The sequence below is a fragment of the Hylobates moloch genome, unplaced genomic scaffold, assembly GCF_009828535.3.
Source record: "Hylobates moloch isolate HMO894 unplaced genomic scaffold, HMol_V3 SCAFFOLD_2, whole genome shotgun sequence".
NCBI lineage: Eukaryota > Metazoa > Chordata > Mammalia > Primates > Hylobatidae > Hylobates > Hylobates moloch.
Genome location: NW_026652277.1, coordinates 33672969 through 33693144, shown reverse-complemented (window position 1 = coordinate 33693144; position 20176 = coordinate 33672969). Strand labels below are relative to the sequence as shown.

Here is a 20176-nt window from a genome sequence, read left to right as displayed (position 1 = left end):
AAGTTTCGAGAACTACGCGAAGATTGCAGAAGCCTCAGTAGTTCTCGAAACTTGGCTTTCAGCTCCATCAGCTCCTTTAAGCCCTTCTCTCCATTGGTTATTCTAGTTATCCATTCTTCTAATATTTTTTCAAAGTTTTTAACTTCTTTGCTATTGTTTTGAATTTCCTCTCGTAGCTCAGAGTAGTTTGATCGTCTGAAGCCTTCTTCTCTCAACTCATCAAAATCATCCTCCATCCAGCTTTGTTCCGTTGCTGGTGAGGAACTGTGTTCCTTTGGAGGAGGAGAGGTGCTCTGTTTTTTAGAGTTTCCAGTTTTTTTGTTCTGTTTTTTCCCCATCTTTGTGGTTTTATCTACATTTGGTCTTTGATGATGGAGATGTACAGATGGGTTTTTGGTGTGGATGTCCTTTCTGTTTGTTAGTTTTCCTTCTACCAGACAGGATCCTCAGCTGCAGGTCTGTTGGAGTTTACTAGAGGTCCACTCCAGACCCTGTTTGGCTGGGTGTCAGCAGCGGTGGCTGCAGAACAGCGGATTTTCGTGAGACCACAAATTCAGCTGTCTGATAGTTCGTCTGAAAGTTTTGTCTCAGAGGAGTACCCGGTTGAATGAGGTGTCAGTCTGTCCCTACTGGGGGGGTGCCTCCCAGTTAGGCTGCTCAGGGGTGAGGGACCCACTTTAGGAGGCAGTCTGTCCGTTCTCAGATCTCCAGCTGCGTGCTGGGAGAACCACTACTCTCTTCAAAGCTGTCAGTCAGACAGGGACCTTTAAGTCTGTGGAGGTTCTTGCTGAGTTTTTGTTTGTCTGTGCCCTGCCCCCAGAGGTGGAGCCTATAGAGGCAGGCAGGCCTCCTTGAGCTGTGGTGGGCTCCACCCAGTTCGAGCTTCCTGGCTGCTTTGTTTACCTAAGCAAGCCTGGGCAATGGCGGGCGCCCCTCCCCCAGGCTCGCTGCCGCCTTGTAGCTTGATCTCAGACTGCTGTGCTAGCAATCAGCAAGACTCCGTGGGCACAGGACCCTCCGAGCCAGGTGTGGGACACAATCTCCTAGTGTGCCGTTTTCCAGGCCCGTTGGAAAAGCGCAGTATTGGGGTGGGACTGACCCGATATTCCAGGTGCCGTCTGTTTCCCCTTTCTTTGACTACGAAAGGGAACTCCCTGACCCCTTGCGCTTCCCGAGTGAGGTAATGCCTCGCCCTGCTTCGGCTCGCGCACAGTGCGCTTCACCGACTGTCCTGCACCCACTGTTAGGCACTCCCTAGTGAGATGAAACCGGTACCTCAAGCAGAAATGCAGAAATCATCCGTCTTCTGTGTCGCTGGGGCTGGGAGCTGGAGACCGGAGCTGTTCCTATTCGGCCATCTTGGCTCCACCCTCCGATTTTTCACTTTTCTAACTTACCTGTTTTTTTAAAACCTAAGACATTGTAGACTTCTTTGCACATGTAAGATTAATTTCATTACTTCTTTCTTTTATAAAAATATTCTTATTTTCTATAAATACATTTGGAAGAAATTATTTCTTCCCAACCCAGTCCACCCCATTAACTGTCAATTTTTTCTACGTAAAAAAGATGCTAATACCACCCTCATCTGTGACTGCTAAACAGAAAAAGATTGCCTGGACTAGGCATTATTCCCCTAGTTGGAAATAAAGGCTGTTGGGCACAGGAGTTTGATCTTGTAAAGAAATCAACACCGAGACAAAGGATCTCTTAGCAAGGCTGGTTTACTTTCTGCTGAAAGGGTGCACTCACCAGCAGTCCAGCCACGAGAGCACACCAAACAAAGGAGACGGGGACATTTATAACCTTTACATCCTGATGCAATCCCCTATGGCTGTGTCCCATTCCCATTGGCTGGGGTGGGACCTCACAGTCTAAACTTAACTCAATTGGCTAATAATTTAAAACTTTCCTAAATAGGAAGAAGGGAAAAAGGACAAAGAAAAGAGGAAGTTAGTGATGAGAAGTCAGAGGGGTTCCCAAATAAGGAATGGCACGTATCCTGATCTGGGACTCATTTAGCCTTATCTCAACCTACCAGAACAAGCTGGAGCAGCCTTGGAATACACACATACTAACATTTAACCGGGGAATGATAAATCCTGTATGGATTTAAGAAACTTTGAAGAACTTCTCCATTCCTTTAAATTCCCTCCTCTTTTTGTTTTATAATTCTTCAAACTTGTCTAGCAAGTCTCTGCTTTGTTGTTTGGCTTGATCCCCTAATAAAAGCAACCTTTCCGAATAGGGTGGGGAGAGGCAGAGGATAGATTATCAAGGGTTGTACTGATGAGCCTTTGTACAAGCCATCGAATACACGGTATGACACAGCATCCAGCAAGTAGAAGTATACCTAACATAGTTATTGAGGAAGTGAGGATTGAAGTTAAGGTATCTTTCCAATTTCCAAACCAGTTTTCTAGCCAGCTAGAGATGGGTTATTTATGCCAGAGTTCTTAGCTAGCTTGTTTGATAAAGCAGTAAGTCCCTCTAGGGCTCTTGTTATATTTCTATCTGGGGCCATGTTATTCGGAATGAACGTGCAGCATTGGGTCTTAATCATTACACAACCACCTACTTTCTCAGCTAGCATCATATCAAGAGTGATTCTGTTCTCCTGTGTCATTTGGCTGGTAGCTCTTAATTGATCTGCAATTCCCCTGACCACTTTGGGTAGTTAACTAATCATTGTTGATTATAGTAAACATAGTTTATCCAGTCTACATTTTTGTGTATCGTGACCCACCAAAATAATGTTGACTCGAATCTAGCCGCTCTCTGATCTCTGGCCTTAAATTCATCAGGAACCCCCCTTGCAACACCTATCGCATCTAGGTGGATATGAGGATCAAAGGATCTGTAAGGAGCTCTTCTAGCATGTTGGTGGTGGGGTGTTTCCTTTTTTTGTCGGTGAAGTGCCAGGGTAAAAGGGATAGCCAGTTGGACTAGAGTGCAAGTACCATTCCAGTTATACGACGGAGTATCCAGTAAGTGCCCCCCCACATTACCACCATATGTCCCACTCGAGGATGGCTGATGGAGGCCTGATGGGTTAGCTCTTAGAAGTGCCTTACCCCCTGCATCCTGTGAAATTTCCAAGGAATATTGAGTTCTCCTCCTGCCGTGAGAGGCACGAGGCAAAACTCTACCCTGGAAGATGGAGGCTGAATGGCCCTCGGGGGCTGACCCTCAGGGTGTTGTACTTCAGGATATAGCAGAGAGAGAGCTTGGCAAGATTCATCATTCCAGGCTGTAGAATCTTGAAAGAGAGCTACCACACGCTCCAAATCCATCGCATGTGAAGAACACTTAAGTGGAAAGGGGACAATCTGGGCCTCTGGCTTACCATGTGCACAAGTGTAACAGTCGCTTTTGTTTAGAGTGTGGACAGAATATTTAATCCATTCTAACCAGGCATTTGCATCTTGATACCCTGTCTCAATAGCTAAAGTCTGCTTTAAGTCATTTACTTGTACTACTGATGCTTTTGTCTTATCATTTAGTAAGGGACTAATTGGGATAATAGAAGTTTGATTTAAAGCCGAGACTACTGGGGTTGGAGAAGGGAAAGGAGGAGGAGGGAGAAGGCGTATTTCAAACCTGCCTATAGGATCCTTCCCATTGACATTTGCCCCAATACCCTAGAGACGGCCGATAGCTGGCTGATTATCTATATTAGAAATAAGAATAGGGTTACACTGATAAAGCTTGCAATCAGGGGAAATGCTTCCTTTGGTGAAATAAAGATTAGGCCTAAGCTCAGTACAAACCCCTCCTGTAGAGGTCCAGCCTCTGTATTGAGTGGTCCATAGAACATCATTCCAACTGCTGCAAGGCTGCCATTCGGTGGGAATGAAGAAGCGGCACCTTGGCTGTAATTGATTGCATCTATGGGAGTGAGAGACTGTTAGATTCAATGGGGGACCAAGACATAGATATTTTTCTGAGGAGGCTAGTTGCCTTTGGTTGTGTAGGTCCCCGCATGGCATCACTAGACAAGCATCGAAGGATATCAGTTGAGGTGATTCCGATCTAGTTATGTTAATGATAAAATGAGAGATAGTGAGAGGAAAGAAAGAAAAATAGAAATAAAGGTATGTTAGGTTCTTCTTAATTTTAACTTGGTGGGACTTGGCCCGGGGATCACAACCCAGGATTCTGAGGGTGTCGATGCTTTCTTGACTCGAGTGTGATGGGTCCACCCCTTCTCGGCAGTGCGAGCTGCAGTTTCAGTGGTCAATAACACGAGGTAGGGTCCTTCCCAGGCTGGCTGGAGCCTTCCTTCCTTCCATCCCTTTATGAAGACGTGGTCTCCAGGCTGATGCGAGTGTACTGGGAATTCCAAGGGTGGTGCTTGTGCTAAAAGACCTTTGGTTTTAAGGGAAGAAAAAGTAGAGGAGAGTCCAAATACGTAATTTCTAAGGAACTGATCTTTGGTTTCAAAGGTAGGCACATCAGCTGAGGAGTGTAAGTAAGGCAATCCATATAACATTTCATAGGGGGATGGACCTATATCTCTTCAGGGAGCTGTCCTGATTCTAAATAAAGCAATAGGGAGGCATTTGGTCCATGGTAGGCGAGTCTCTAAAATTTAGTTAGATGATTTTTCTGATTCATTCTTTCTACTCTCCCGGAGGAGGAGGGGTGCCACCGAATGTGGTATTCCCATTCTGTGTCCAGCACCTGGGCCAGTTTTATAATAATGTGTGCCATAAAGTGGGTCCCATTATCTGAGTCAACATTTTCTATTAATCCAAACCTGGGTATAATATGTTCAATTAAGGCCGTCACTATATTACTGGCAGTGGCCTTTGAGAAAGGAGTGGCCTCTACCCAATGAGTGAGATGGTCTACTATCACTAATAGGTATTTTAGCCTACTGGCAGCATTTCAGTATAATCAACTTGAACACTTTGGAATGGTCTTAGCCTAGGTGGTCTTCCTTCTAGAGGTAGTTTCTTTAGGGCCTGCTTATTAGTTTTCTTACAGATAATGCAGCTGTCAGTGACCTGTCTGGCCAGGGTATAGATCCCAGTACATCCATAGACTGAGGACAGCGTCACATAGGGCCTGAGGGCCCCAGTGCACTCCTTGGTGTAAGTGGGACAGAACTTCCCTCATTAAGGGGTTTGGAGAGCATCTCTCTCTGATCTGGGAGAATCCATCTCCTTTCTGTATTTTCTTTAGCCCACATTTCTCTCAGTTTTTCCTTTTAGGCAGAAGACAAAATAGGAGCTAATTTGGGGGAGAGGAGGGAGGGAGTTAGATGAAATATTTGTTTCACAGCCATTGCTGCTCTTTTGGCTACCTGATCTGCAAGATTATTACCTCAACTTTCAAATGAAAAGTCATGCTGGTGTCCAGGGACATGTACAATGCTATTTCTCCTGGTAGCTGGAGGTTATTTAAAACACAAGTCACTAATGACTCATGAGCAAGCTCTCGGCCTTGGCTGTTCATCAGGCCTCTTTCTTTTTTTTTCACCCTGGTCTCGACTCTGACCTCGGATCCCCCACCTCACCTCCAAATTGGCATCAGGTTTTTCTGTCCAATTTTTTCAAATGTATGAGCCTGTATAAGTGGTTCCTATCTCATTTTCTAGATATTTAAGGGCCTGACTGAAAGCAAATAGTTCACAGCCTTCGGCGGAATAGCTATCAGGTAATTGCCCCGATTCAGTTTCCTCAAGAGTTTCTGCATCCACCACAGCTTATCCACTGTGCCTGTTTGCATTAAACATCCTAGAGGACCCGTCTAGGAACAAGTGTTGTCTTGTTTTATAAGGAGTTTCAGATAGGTCTGGTCGAACCTTGGTATCATAATTAATTAAATCTAGATACAAATGTTCTGTCTGCAGCAGTGGATTCCCTGTTAAGAATCCGGCAGGGTTGAGTGAACTATCAGTGGTTGTAGTTAGATCATCTCTTTCTAATAGGATAGCCTCATATTTTAAAATTCTAGAATCAGTCAGCCATCTTTCCGCTTTTTGATTTAGGATGACATTGACCTTATGGGGTGTACTTACTGTTAAGTATCCCCCAAAGGTAATCTTTCTGCTTTCTTGCACTAATATGGCATTGGCTGCCACAGACTGGATGCACTGGGGACACCCGCTGGCAAGTGGATCTAAGACTTTGGACAGAAAAGCAACTGGTTGCCACTGGTCTCCATGTTCTTGAGTGAGTACTTCAAGGGCCACTCCATTGTCTATGCTAACAAAAAGATGAAAGAGTTTTTCTAAAGAAGGCAGGGCTAAACAGGGGCAGATATTAATCACGCTTTTAATTCATTTATTTGGTCTACTTCATCAGAAGTCCTTATAAGCGGGTGTGGCCTATTTTTAGTTAATTTCTCATAAAGCAATTTACTTCTTAATGTATAAGAATCAATCCATAATCTACAGTATCCAGTCAATCCCAGAAATAAGTTCCTATTTTGTTTGAGGCAGAAACAAGGAGACATTTCCCTCAACCTGTTCAGGTCCTATTCTCCTTTTGGCCGTGCTAATTAGATGACCTAAATGTCTAACTTCTGGTTCTACATATTGGAGCTCTTCTTTGGAGACCTGCAGTCCCTTAGAGTATAAATGATTCTGGAAGTACACAGAGTATTCACTTTTTCTGTATCTTCTCCAGATATAAGTATGTCATCCATATATAGGATTAATTGTAAATGTGGTGGAGCGTCTGTCTTTCTAATAATCCTATCTAGAGCATGAGTAAAAATATTTAGTGAATCCGCAAATCCTGGGGCAATACTATCCACCGGTACTGCTGCTTCTGTCCTGTATGGGGGTCCTCCCATTTGAATGTGAATAGATCTCGGCTGTCCTCAGCCAAAGGACATGCCCAAAAAGCATCCTTTAAGTCTATTACAGTAAACCATTGATGACTTTACAGAATTTTACTAAGGTTAATATATGGATTTGTTATAGTAGGGTGAGTGGTTTGAACTATTTCATTTATAGCTCTGAGATCTTGTACTAATCGGTAGGATCCATCAGGCTTCCTGACAGGTAGGATAAGGGTATTATACGGAGACATGCAAGGCTCTAAAAGTCCATCTTTAATAAGGCCTTCAATCACAGGTTTTAGTCCTACCCGGCCTTCAAGGAGATCGGGTATTACTTTCTCCGGGCTACTCCCCCTTGGAACCTTTAAATGTATTTGTATCGGGGGAATCTGTAACTCCCTTGGTTTCCTTCTCTTGACCATAAGTCCGGGTGAATTTTCCTCTCATCAACAGTAGTTAGCAGGTGGAGAGAGGGAAGGAACCCCTTTGGCCCTACTTGCAGTCCAAGACCTAACTTTAGCATTAAGTCTCTTCCTAACAAATTAGTGCCTGCTTCAGGAATTAATAGAAATTGAATATTAGCTCCCCGATTTTTGTCTCTGACTTCTTTATCTTCTAGGATTTTGGCCTTAAACCTCTCTTCTTTCACCCCAGATACTAGTAGCTCTTCCGGAGAACAGCTGAGGCCACTTGGAGAAAAGCATAAGGAAGAACAAGTAGCTCCAGAATCAGCGAGGAATGTTATTAGGTAATGGTTTGGTCCTACCTCCAGATTTATCAAGGGCTCTTGGTGGGACTCAAGGTGGAAAAGAAAGAGCCCCTGACTCCCGTATTCTTCCTCTCCGAAGGTTGGCACAAGAGGAGGAATTTCCTCTGTGGCCTTTAGGTCAGGGCATTCTCTCTTAAAATGGCCTGTTTTTCCACATTTATAATACCTATCTTGTCCCCCTTCTTGTTCTATTCTGGAGCTCCTTTGTTTTAGTTTCTCTTCATCTGCTCTACATCTCCACTCTTTATGACATATGCTGTGGTCTTCCCATGTTTCATTTCAACCTCGACACCTGCCTCTCTGTGAGATGGCACCCCTGGGCGCTGGTCAAAATCTCATCCCAGGTATATTTGGTCCTAGTGAAATCTGCCAAAAAATTTTTGCCTTTTGCTTTTGTCTGTCTTCATCCCTTCTCACGTATGCTTTCTCTGCTGCTTCTAAAAGTTCTTCAATTGACCGATTTTTCCACCTTTCTATCTTTTCTAGCTTCCTCGCGATATCTGGCCAACTATAGGTAACAAAATGTAATTTTAACATACCTTGTCCTAGTGGACCGTCAGGATCTAAATCAGCATACCTTCTCATCTGCTCCCTTAGTCTAAAAAGTGCATAGGTCCCTCATCTTTCTCTTGTTGTTCATCAAAGGCCTTAGTGAGGTTTTGGGGTCTGGGTGCAGGCTCCTTGATACCTTTTATAATTAATTCTTGCAGATCCCTCATATTCTCCTGGTGAACAGCATTATTATTATTCCATTGTGGGTCCCGAGCAGGAAATGTAACATCTGCTGCCGGAATATTTTGACCGGCAGGGTAATCACGTTCCCAGGCCCCCATAGCAGCCCTGCGGATCATGTTCCGCTCTTCCTTTGAAGAGAGGATACCCAGGATTGACACTAATTCAGTCCAAGTATATAGTTAGGAACCTAAAAACTGGTCAATTTGCTTTGCTACTCTCTGGGTCATCTAGCAAAGGGTTAAGCTCTTTAGACTTCGGACTTAGAGGTGGTTAAAGGGGCGTTCACGAATCCAGTTGCACCCCTACCCTGTGGCACCTCCTTTAGAGGGAAGAGCAGGGAAAGGCAAAATTTTGAATATCCCTTCTACATTGTTCTATCTTTCTCTGAAGCCCTCTTTTTAAGGAGATATCAGAGGCTTCTGCCTCCGGAGCCTGAGGAGGAGGAGGCGGGACTAGAAACGGAGGAAGATGGTTTAGGGGATCCCACTGGATATTCTCTTTTTACCCTCCTCCATCCCTTGTTTCAGATCCCTTAGGGGATAGAGAGAAACTGGCCCCAGCTGCCAGCACATGGCATAGTGTATCTCTTCTGAAGACATAGGACTTTTGCTATTAACATACAGTATTAAAAGCTGGCAGACCCAGGCTTCATTCGAGCCATATTTTGGCCAGAAAACAGCAGGTTTTAAAATTGGCTCTTGGGTCCACAGAAAGCAACAATGCTTGATCATTAGTTGCTTTTTCTTATGTTTAGTCCTTTCATTTTCTTTCCAGTGTGTAAGCATAAGTCCTAAAGGACTATCAAGAGGGATTCAGTCTTTCTTGCCTCCTTCATCTCTGGCCTTGTTTCCAGTTCCAGGCCTACTAGAAGTATTCCCCATGTTGGGTGAGACTCTTTCCCAGTAGACTCAATCCCCCAGATCCTCCAGCTCAGGGATCTCTTGTCTGCTCAAATGTATTTCCTCCTTTTCCCCGGGGATTAGCCTTCCCCTTTTTAGTCTTAGTTTCTTATTGCCTGTATTCTCAGTTCCCTGGAGATAACTTTCTCCCCTCTGTTCCCTGTTCTGAAGATAATCCACATTCGTCTTACAGTCACTTTCTCTCAACCACAATCATTCACTCACATACATCACACATATTCCCTTCAAGGAAGGACCACCAAAGAAGTACTTTGCCACCCTCTAGCAGTTTTTCCTACCTTGGCTCATGCACGAGGTCTCCTGGTCCCGCAGTTTTAAAAGTCTCCTTGTCCCCTATGTTGCTGAGAATCCAGATGTATTCCTCGCACCAGGTGAGCCCTGGCTATCTCCCTGGGGCTGCCGCAACAGGGCGGCTGGGCGCCTCCCCACAAGAGAGGGCCAAGGACTGGAGGGGAAACAGTGTCCCCATATGGGCCACGAAATTGATGGGCACGGGAGTTCGATGTCGTAAGTAAATCAACACCGAGACAAAGGATCTCTCAGGAAGGCTAGTTTACTTTCTGTATAAAGGGTACACTCACCAGCAGTCCAGCCACGAGAGCACACCAAAGGAGACGGGGACATTTATAACCTTTACATCCTGACACAATCCCCTATGGCTGTGTCCCGTTCCCATTGGCTGGGATGGGACCTCACACTCTAAACTTAACTCGATTGGCTAATAATTTAAAACTTTCCTAAATAAGAAGAAGGGAAAGAGGACAAAGAAAAGAGGAAGTTAGTGATGAGAGGTCAGAGGGGTTCCCAAATAAGGAATGGCATGTATCCTGATCTGGGACTCATTTAGCCTTATCTCAACCTACCGGAACAAGTTGGAGCAGCCTGGGAATATACCCATACAAACATTTAACCTGGGAATGATAAATCCTTTATGGATTTAAGAAACTTTGTAGAAGAACTTCTTCATGCCTTACAAGGCCCTTCCTGGGGGCAGGAAGTGGGATTTTAAGAGGATCCTATAGCAGTAGGCAACCAAGAGTCAAAACAAGCATATGCAGTAGTCATAATCATGCTAGTATGACAGTACGAATTAGCCAGGCATGTATAGGAGTTCAGATAGGGGAACAGTGGAAGCCCACAAAACTTCCACGTTTGGGCCCTCATCAGAGTCACTGGTCTGAGAAACACAATAAAATGTCTGCCTGGGTAGTCACGATCATTCTATTATGACGTAGACGGGAAGCAGACCAGGGCCAGGAGATAGAAGGGGCCTCCGTTGCCCTCAGGAGTCCCTGACCAGGGAAGGTCCCTCTATGCTCTCTGAGGGTGGGGGGGCTCCAAAGATCCTGGCCAGGAGTGCTTTGTTGGAATGGGCCTTGTCCTAGGCAGTTGCCAGGTGAGCCCATTCACGCCCCCCTGGCTGTGCTGCTTTCCAGGCCCTCAGTTCCTGCTCAGTAGGACATTGGGCAAATGTCCAGGAGCCATCTGGGTGAGCAAGATCTCCATCAGCAGCAAGAAAGCATTATCTCCGTTCCACACTTTGAAGATAGAAGATGGTCTCACACTTGGCCTGAGCGACCTCCACTCTCAGGCGCTGCCTGTGTGTGCATCTGGCGCTCAAAGGCAAGGTGCTCACTGTGGTGGGACCAGGTGAAACGATGCAAGTACTTGAGATTCCATAGGTCGTAATGGAAGGGGTTGCACCTGTGGGCACCCATAGGCGTGTTGTGTAGACTGGCTGCCACGCTCTTGGCTATGCACTTGTCATGGAACTCCACCCATCCCTCAGTGTAGTCCTTGCTGTGGGACTGCTTTCTTCCCTCCCATGGCTGCTGCTGCCTCCTTCTTGCGTCTCACAAACCAGTCCTCAGCCTGAGAGAACGCGTCTGACCTCACCATAGGCACTGAGAAGGTTGCGGACGTGTAGGGGCTGGAAGTGTGGTGGGATATGGCCCAGGTACACAATACCTGGCACTACCCGCTTCTTGCTGCCACAGGCTGCTGCTTTGGATTCCTCCTGCTCCTCCTCCGTATCTAGTGTCTGGTCTGTCCCTTCCAGCGCCTTTGCTCTGTTGCGGCCTTCTCTGATTCCTCTGCCTCCATGTTGACTGACACGAGCAGCACGACCTAATTTCATTACTTCTCATGACTGCATAGATTCATTTGCATGGTTAAATCACAATTTAACCTATTTTATATTGATGTATATCTAAATTCTCTTTTTCACCATTATAAGTAATGCTATAGTGAGCATTAAGTTGCTTGTGTTTTGCTCGTTTGTCAGATTATTTCCTTTGGTTAACTATTTGGAATTGAGCTACTGGGTCAAAGTATTTTTTTATCTTTGTATATGTGTTTATATATTAAGTATTTGTAAGTATTTATATATGTGTTATATCTTGACATACAAATCCTTTTAGTTACCAGGTGACTACTCAGCATTCTTGCTAACATTGTATGGTGTGCTTATTTGCTCACACTCATCAACATGAATTGATGTTAGATTTGAGATGGTGGAAAAGAGAGAGGTAATACAGGATCTTAAGGTAATAGGACACATTATGGGTGGTCATATTATGAAAACCATTTAATGTTAATTCTAGGCACTACTTTAGGATGGTTTGGAATAGGAAAGAATTTGAGAGAGGTTCAAGATGGGGAGATACATTGTGAAGCCATTGTAGTTTGGCAGGTCAGTGGGGCCTAAAATAAGGTGGGAGTTAGTTGCACCAGTTAATTTGATATATACTAAAGTAGTGTAACCATACAATGGGTTCACCTTGCTCACTGCCTAGATAGAGCTGATTTATCAAGACAAGGGAATTGCAGTAGAGAAAGTTACTTACTCATGGCAGAGCCAGCTGTGTGGGAGATGGGAGTTTTATTACTCAAATCTGTCTCCCCGAGCATTTGAGTAAGGGAGGAGACTACCCCTCGTGTTATCTTATGCCCAATTTCTGCCTCCAAAGAAAGAAGTAAAAACTAAAAGGCAGAAATGAAATCCACAAGCCCACAGCCCAGTGCCGCACCCTGGGCCTGGTAGTTAAAGATCAGCCCCTGACCTAACTGGTTATATTGTCTATAGATTCCAGACATTTTATGGAAAAGTATTGTGAAAATCCCTGTCCTGTTCTGTTGCGTTCTGATTATGGGTACATGCAGCCCCCAGTCACATACCCACTGCTTGCTCAATTGATCATGACCCTCTTACACGGACCCCCTTGGAGTTGTGAGCCTTTAAAAGGGACAGGAATTGCTCACTTGGAGAGCTCGGCTCTTGAGACAGGAGTCATGCCGATGTTCCTGGCCAAATAAACCGCTTCCTTCTTTAACTTGGTGTCTGAGGGGTTTTGTCTGTGGCTCTTCCTGCTACATGGGGATCAGAGTTTTTACGGATAATTTGGTTGGGGGATGGGCAGTGAGTTGGGAGTACTGATTGGTTGGGACCAAGATGAAATCAGAGAGAGTCAAAGCTGTCCTCTTGTGCCGAGTCAGTTCCTGGGTAGGGGCCAGAAGACCACATGAGCCAGTTTACTGATCTGGGTGATGGCAGCTGATCCATCAAGTGCAGAGTCTGCAAAATATTTCAAGCACTGATTTTAGGTTTTACAATAGTGTTGTTATCCCCAGGGGCGATTTGGGGAGGGTCAGAATCTTGTAGCCTCCAGCCGCATGACTCCTGAAACATAATTTCTAATCTTTTGGCTAATTTGTTAGTCCTACAAAGGCAGTCTGGTCTCCAGGAAGAAGGGTTTGGTTTGGGAAAGAGCTGTTATTGTCTTTGTTTTAAGTGATTCCCAACCTGTTTGGCACCAGGGAAAAGTTTTGTGGAAGACAATTTTTTCATGGACTTGGGGGTGGTGGGGATATGGTTTCAGGATGAAACTGTTCTACCTCAGATCTTCAAGAATTAGTTAGATTCTCATAAGGAGCGTGCAACCTGGCTCCTTGCATGTGCAGTTCACAATAGAGTTGGTGCGCTCCTGTAAGAATCTAATGCCACTGTTGATCTGACATCTGACAGGAGGTGGAGCTCAGGCTCCACCCGGTAATGTGATAATGCCAGCCCATCTGCTGCTCACCTCCTGCTGTGCGGCCTGTTCCTAACAGGCCACTGACCAGTAGCAGTCCATGGCCTGGGGTTTGGGGACCCCTGTTTTAAACTATAAACTAAGTTTCTCCCAAAGTTAGTTTGGCCTGTGCCCAGGAATGAACAAGTTTGGTCTATGCCTAGGAATGAACAAGGACAGCTTGGAGGTTAGAAGCAAGACAGAGTTGGTTAGGTCAGATCTCTTTCACTGTTTGAGTTACAGTTTTGCAGTAGCAGTTTCAGTAGGAAATGACTTGTTCTAGAAGTGAAATGAGAGCACCTTCTCTTAACTCTGACTTTTTTCCTCTTCAGTGATTCACAGTACTGGAAATAAATAAGAATTACCTACATAGCAAATTCCCAGAGATTCTGATTGACTTTGAAGTGGGAATAACATGGCTATTTATTTGTAAAGAAAAACATTTCATAGATTTTAATGAGGAACCAGAGCTGAGAACCACACTATCCCATTTTAGCTTGTAAACCAAAAAAATAAAATTTGAACTGCCCACCACCCTGGCCCCCAGCAACCATCTGAATGGACTCTCCCTCCTTGGCCAGGGCACTCTAACCTGAAAGACTGGTTCAGATCATGACTGGAAGTGGGATTTGCACATGCCTCATTATACCGTTCCAGCATTAGCATCAACACAGACCTGGAGTCTGATAAGAAATATTTACAGTCTATTTTCTCTGAAGCCTGTTATGTTACCTGGAGGCTTCATCTGCATGGTAAAAACCTTGGTCTCCACAACCCCTTGTCTTAACCCAGACATTCCTTTCTACAGATAATAACACTTTCAACCCATTGCCAGTCAGAACATGTTTAAATCTACCTGTCACCTGGAAGGTTCCTTCCCCACTTGAAGCTGTCCCACCCTTCCAGATGGAACCAGTTAAGTCTTACATGTATTGATTGATATATTATGTCTCCCTAAAATGTATAAAAGCAAACTGTACCCTGACCACCTTGGGCACATGTCGTCAGTACCTCCTGAGGCTGTTACTGGTGCATCCTTAACTTTGGCAAAATAAACTTTTTTTCTAAAGTGACTGAGACCTGTCTCAGATATTTTGGGTTCATAAGCTCCTAAATTTAGTAAATTCCTGTTGGTGCTAAAGAAAAAGCATGTTGTCTTGGATTGAAAACTAAAGTTTTACCTACTCGTTGTAATAATGCTTTGGTGGTGTTAAATAAGTGGAGAATAAAGTAGTAAAACAAAGTGCTCTTCAGTGAGTATTGAATAAGTACATGTGACATGTTAAGCTTGTGGGTGGAGTGAAGTGTGGACATTTTTTAGAGAAAGTAGCATTTGAAACAGACCTAATGGAATGGTAAAGCTTCTGAGGACACAGTTATAACGGTGAGTGTTAGGATTAGGTAGGTCAGGTTATACAAAGGGAAGAGATTGGGAAGTGTGGTGTTTGCCTGGGGAACTCTAAATCTAGGTTAGTTAGGTCTTTGGTTCATTTGTTAGAGATGAGGAGGGAAAGATTGCCCAGTAAGGAGTCAGAAATTAACTCTTCAGAGAATGGATATTCTTTCAGGATTTTGAGTATTCCTCTTCTACTGGGGAATAAGAGGAAGAAAAAGAGTGAAGTTGTGGTTTAGAGAAGGAACATTATTTAGGCTTAGAGAGTTCTTAGGAGATGTGGGAATGTTTTGACACCATTAATGATGTTGAAGACCATGACTTGGTTGCCTCTTGGCCCCAGTAAGGAAGAGAAAGATGGGTGTCCTTACAGAGGTGAGATGTGTTTATTATGAATATTTTGGTTACTTTATGCTCATATATCTTGAAATACAAGCCCTTAGCTAATGAATCTGTTTTGTGAGACAAGTCCTTAGTTTATTTAATGAGAATAATTCCATCAGCCCTCTTGTTAAAAAGCTAGAATTTGATGGATGTTTCATGAACCAAGTATAAAGCACTCTGAAATCCTCTGAGGAGAATACAAGGCTATTTGAGTAGCTGCTTTTCAATGAATATGCTGAATTTCAAAATATTAGTTAATGATGGCTGTGTAGACCCAAGGGAAAATTTCCCCTTTGCCCTCTGAAGGTTCACTGAAAAAGAAACTTACAAAAACCAGATTAATAGGAGAAATGGTATACAAATTTATTAGTGTGCATGGGGGAGAATCACAGAATGATTGTGTAATAACCCACTGGGGTACAGATGCTTATACCCTAGTTCTTAGGGGAAAAGGAGATGGGGAAATGTGGATGTTTTTATGGGGACTGTAAATGATTTTTAGGGGAACTCAGTGGGCTTGAAGGACAAGTGGCCTGGGACCATCTTTTAGGCTTGCAGAACAGACATGGTTTGTGAAAAGTCCTTCCAGGTGTGTTGACAGACTTTAGTCTTTCTTCCTGTGATATGAGTTCAGTTAATGAAAACTCAGGGAAGGGACAAGAGGTCAACCCCTCTGCCTTTGTCATATAACCTAACATATTTACACATTCCTTGGGTTCTGAGGAATAGTACATGGACATCTTTGAAGTGCCATTATTCTGCTTACCAGACTAACCCAACCTCCCCAAAAGACTGAGCTCAGTTTTAGCTTCAAAACTGAAAAATCTCTAATGTTGTAGATACCTTTTTATACATTTGGAATCTGTTTAGGTTGTAGGTTGTAGAGATAGGGATGACCTGGATTTTCTTTGCTTAACTGTTGCAGGCTGTGGAGGCTACAGGAAGAGTAAAGAGAAAGTAGTGAAGATTCTAGCTGAGGTTGGAGAAACTGATCTTTCAGAGTCCCTTGGGCAAACCTTTACAGAAGGCAGCTTTAGTGTAATATGATTTGGTTAACTACGTAGTCCTAGGGATTTTTTTTCCCGTGTTTTTTTTTTCTTAGCTTTCTTCTTGTCCATGTCTTACTAGTTTTATGTCTACAAAGATAACACATTTGTAGGACTCTGTGAATTCTCTTAGCATTTTAAATAATTTATTTGAGTAACTTTGAACTCTTTGAAGGAGGGGCCATCAACCTCAAAACATAAATAAAGTCTATGTCTGGTTGAATTATTCTTTTCCTTTATTACTTGAGTTCCTTACTTGAATTCAATTAATTACTTGAATTCATTTTCCCAGTTTGCCACTTCTTACTAATGTCTGAAATATGTTACATGAACAGTTTTTCCTAAATGAAAAGTCTTTCTAGTTACTCATTAATTCTGATCATTCAGTCAAGCATTTACTGAAACCCTAGCTCATGCCAGGCACTCTGCTTGGCTCTGGGCAATAGTGGTAAACTTTGATACCATCCCTTCCCTCACACAGCTTATGGCCTCAGGGCTGTGTCACATAGTAACTACTCTACTCACTTGGGTGATTTTAGTGTGTGTATGACTGATTGGGAATCTAACTACTATAAATAAAAGAATCTGCAAAAATTTTCCTGCAATTTTTTCCAGTGTATGATTGGTTAATTGTCTAATGATTCTTTTGAAATACTTCATAATAGTTTGTTGACATAAAATTGAAATATAACTATGACTACTATATAACATTTAACCTAATATTCCTTGCTTATTTGAGATTTTTTTTTTTTTGAGACAGAGTCTCGCTCTGTTGCCCAGGCTGGAGTGCAGTGGCGCAATCTCGGCTCACTGCAAGCTCCGCCTCCCGGGTTCACACCATTCTCCTGCCTCAGCCTTTCCGAGTAGCTGGGACTACAGGCGCCTGCCACCATGTCCGGCTAATTTTTTTTTGTATTTTTAGTAGAGACGGGGTTTCACCGTGGTCTCGATCTCCTGACCTCATGATCCGCCCGCCTCGGCCTCCCAAAGTGCTGGGATTACAAGCGTGAGCCACCGCGCCCGGCCATTCCTTGCTTATTTGAAGTAAAGTTTAGGTTGCTTTTTGAAGTGAATATTGAACAGGTGTCATTTCTTAAGCTTTTCCCAAATATTTAATTTGCAAAGTTACAGGTCTTGGTTTTTGCAAATAGTTTACAATAACTCTTGCTTATATACAATATTCCTTAAAATGTTTCTCATTAAGGAAGGCCTGACACTAATTTTCCTTTTTTGTTCTTTTAGGAATGTTTTAAAGGAAGTTGGGCTACTCACAAGTTACTACATAAGAAAGCAAGTAAGTACAATCACAAATTTTTATACCATTTGTCTTAGAAGTAGCATTTGTGCCAGAAAACAAGAATTCTTCTAGTTCTGAAAGTGTGCGTTTGAATGTTCTGAAAGTATAATCCTGAATACTAGAATTATGACATATTTTAAATCTTTGTGATATGTAAATAAAATGTCTGAATAATATCTTAATCTTGTATTACATATTTAACATGAAAACATGAGATAGTTGTGAGTATGGATGGATCTTGCTTGAGCCATACCTGATGATGCTCTAATCTTTTGACACCCTCTTATGTTGCTGGAAGTGTTTGCATATTGTAGTCAGGGGTTATGTGAGTGATTTGGCTTCATTTAACCAGATCCCTTTTGGTTTCTTTTAGTTTCAATTTGTATTGCTTTTTCTACTCAAAACTATATTACTTTGTTTTTTGGTGTTTTAATGTTATTACCTGCAGTCTAATGTTTATTTTTCTTTTTTGAAGTTTTTTTGTGTGACACTACAAAGTAAAGCTATTAGCTGCTCCTTAGCTATTACTGTCAGCCACACTGATGTAGCTGAGATTCACATAGCCTTTTTTGCTGCAGCTAATTTATCCTGTAAATTCATGTCATTAGTGTGGCTAGTCTAAGACAACCTGTCATAGTTGCCTGAAAGTTGACAAGGGCTTTCTGTTCTATATAGCATTGCCATCCTGATGGATCAAAGCTTGATTTAATTTGAAGTGGGAAATAACATGGCTATTTATTTACATGGTTCTTGGTATAAGGTTTCTATTTCTACATACCTAATCTTGGTGTCTTATATTCATCTACTTGTGTATTTTTTTTTTTTAGGAGTTAACTGATTTAATGAAGTGTGAATGCAGTTTGTTTTTACCAAAACAAATCTAATCGAAGTCAGCCAAACCACCATTTGAAGGAATAGGGAAATACAAATTTTAAAAAGACACATTTTCTGTAGTTGTATAAAGTGACATCTGCATTTAATGGACATGCTAGGCTGTTGTGGGAGAAATGTGGTTAGAGATGAGGAAAAATGATGTGACTCAGTGGAAGTTTATCAACGCATAAAAGACAGGACTTGTTGATTTGTTACCTCTGTCAAAGTTTAGAGATGGATTTAAATAATCTCACTTAACTTTATTCATTCATGCATTACATACATCCTGTATTTCTAATGTGTTGGGTATTTTGCAGAGCTCTTTGAGCCAGTTACTAGCATTTTATACCCAGGAAGTTAAAGCATTGGTAAGTAATAAAGGGTTGAGGTTAAACAGTATGTTAGTAAAAAAGCTTAAAATGGGCCTCTCCCTCAGATTTGCTAACTAATTGATGCGTGCCTATTTCTTCAATACTGGATATTTAGGGGCAGGGCTATTTCCTTTTGACTTGCACTACAAGGGAATAAACAGCAGGTGTTCCCTGTGTAAAAAGAAGGTAATTATTACAACACTGGATTTAGGCTATTTACATTTTACTTATACCTCTAGTGTTTAGTATGGTGCCATCTTGTAGCTGTTGCTCTGTTGGATCTTTTGGGATAACTTTTTCCAGTGGATGAGCCTACTGTTCTTAATCCCTTTGGCTGTGGTGGATAGAGATCATCCTCAGGTGGCCAGCTCTGTATCTTTCATACCCTAATAAGTTGACTACAGTAAATTTTAAGTGACAGTCCTAGAGGGAGGGAATGGTGTGGGGAAGGATGATCTCCAGGGACAAGAAGAGTATTAGGAAAAGCATTGGGGGAACAGAATGTTGCACTAGGAAGGAACCAATGCATCTTTAAAGTTAGCACTTCAGTCCAAGAAGCGATAGTGAGATAACACATAGCAAGCATTTCTTGTCATGGAGATGATATAGTTAGGTTTTTTTTTTTTTAAGTATAGTGTCTACTGATCTCTGATTAATATTCATATGGGATATTGATCTATAATTTGCTTTTAATATATTTGACTGGTTTTGGTATTGGAGCAATTCTGGACTCTTAAAATAAAATGGGATATATTTCCCACTTCTATTTTCTGGAAGAGATTATGTAGAATTGATATTATTTCTTCTTTAAATGTTTGATAGAATTCACCACTGAGACATCTGGATCTGGAGTTTGCTTAATCATAGAAGCTTAATTTTTTTATGCAGGCCTTAGGAAATTTCAAGCGAGTTAAATAAATGACTCAAAGGTAGATTTTTTTTTTTTACTTGTCATAGTAAAGAAGACCATTCAGATGGTAAAGTCCTTAATTAAAAGCACATAATGCTGATTCTTGGGTGCATGTTTTTTATACTGTATCTTCTGTCACAGTGTACCTTAAGCAGCATTTACTTTTAGTATGATCTGTAGAAGTTGTAGCATTTCACATCTCAAGACTGTATTATTGTACACTTTTTAATGTATCACTGGCATATTCAATGTGTTTGTTTCTCATTTTCCTGAAGTAAAGTGGAAGAATTTGACAAGTATCTTGAATAGCCAAAATTAAGGTATAAAAGCCGCATTTAATAAAAGAACTCTAAGTAATACTTTTTCTTCCACTCCCCTACCCATTCACACTAGTGTGCCTGATTTTTGGATTACAGAGAGAAGGTGTTATGTAATGTCTTAAACTGGCTTCACCAAACTTTGTGACCATGGGTTACTCTAAGTCTCACCTCCAAGATGCTGGAATCATAGGTTTGTGTAAGGATTAAATAAAGAAATCCATGAGAAGTGCTTAGCATGTGTACCATGCCTAGTAAGTACTCAAAAACTAATAATCATCTCTGGAAGACTTGAGTCA

General features: G+C 42.4%; 1 protein-coding gene and 1 pseudogene across 1 annotated transcript in view; one reads left to right on the top strand and one right to left on the bottom strand.

Moving 5' to 3' along the window:
* METAP1 (methionyl aminopeptidase 1) overlaps nt 1-20176 on the top strand; it is an 85862-nt gene that overhangs the window by 27112 nt on the left and 38574 nt on the right. Inside the window, exon 2 of the mRNA XM_058435716.1 lies at nt 17352-17403. Within this exon, the coding sequence (XP_058291699.1) occupies nt 17352-17403 (52 nt within the window). The remainder of the gene's footprint in view (nt 1-17351; nt 17404-20176) is intronic.
* On the bottom strand, nt 10499-11319 carry LOC116456340 (activator of basal transcription 1-like; annotated as a pseudogene).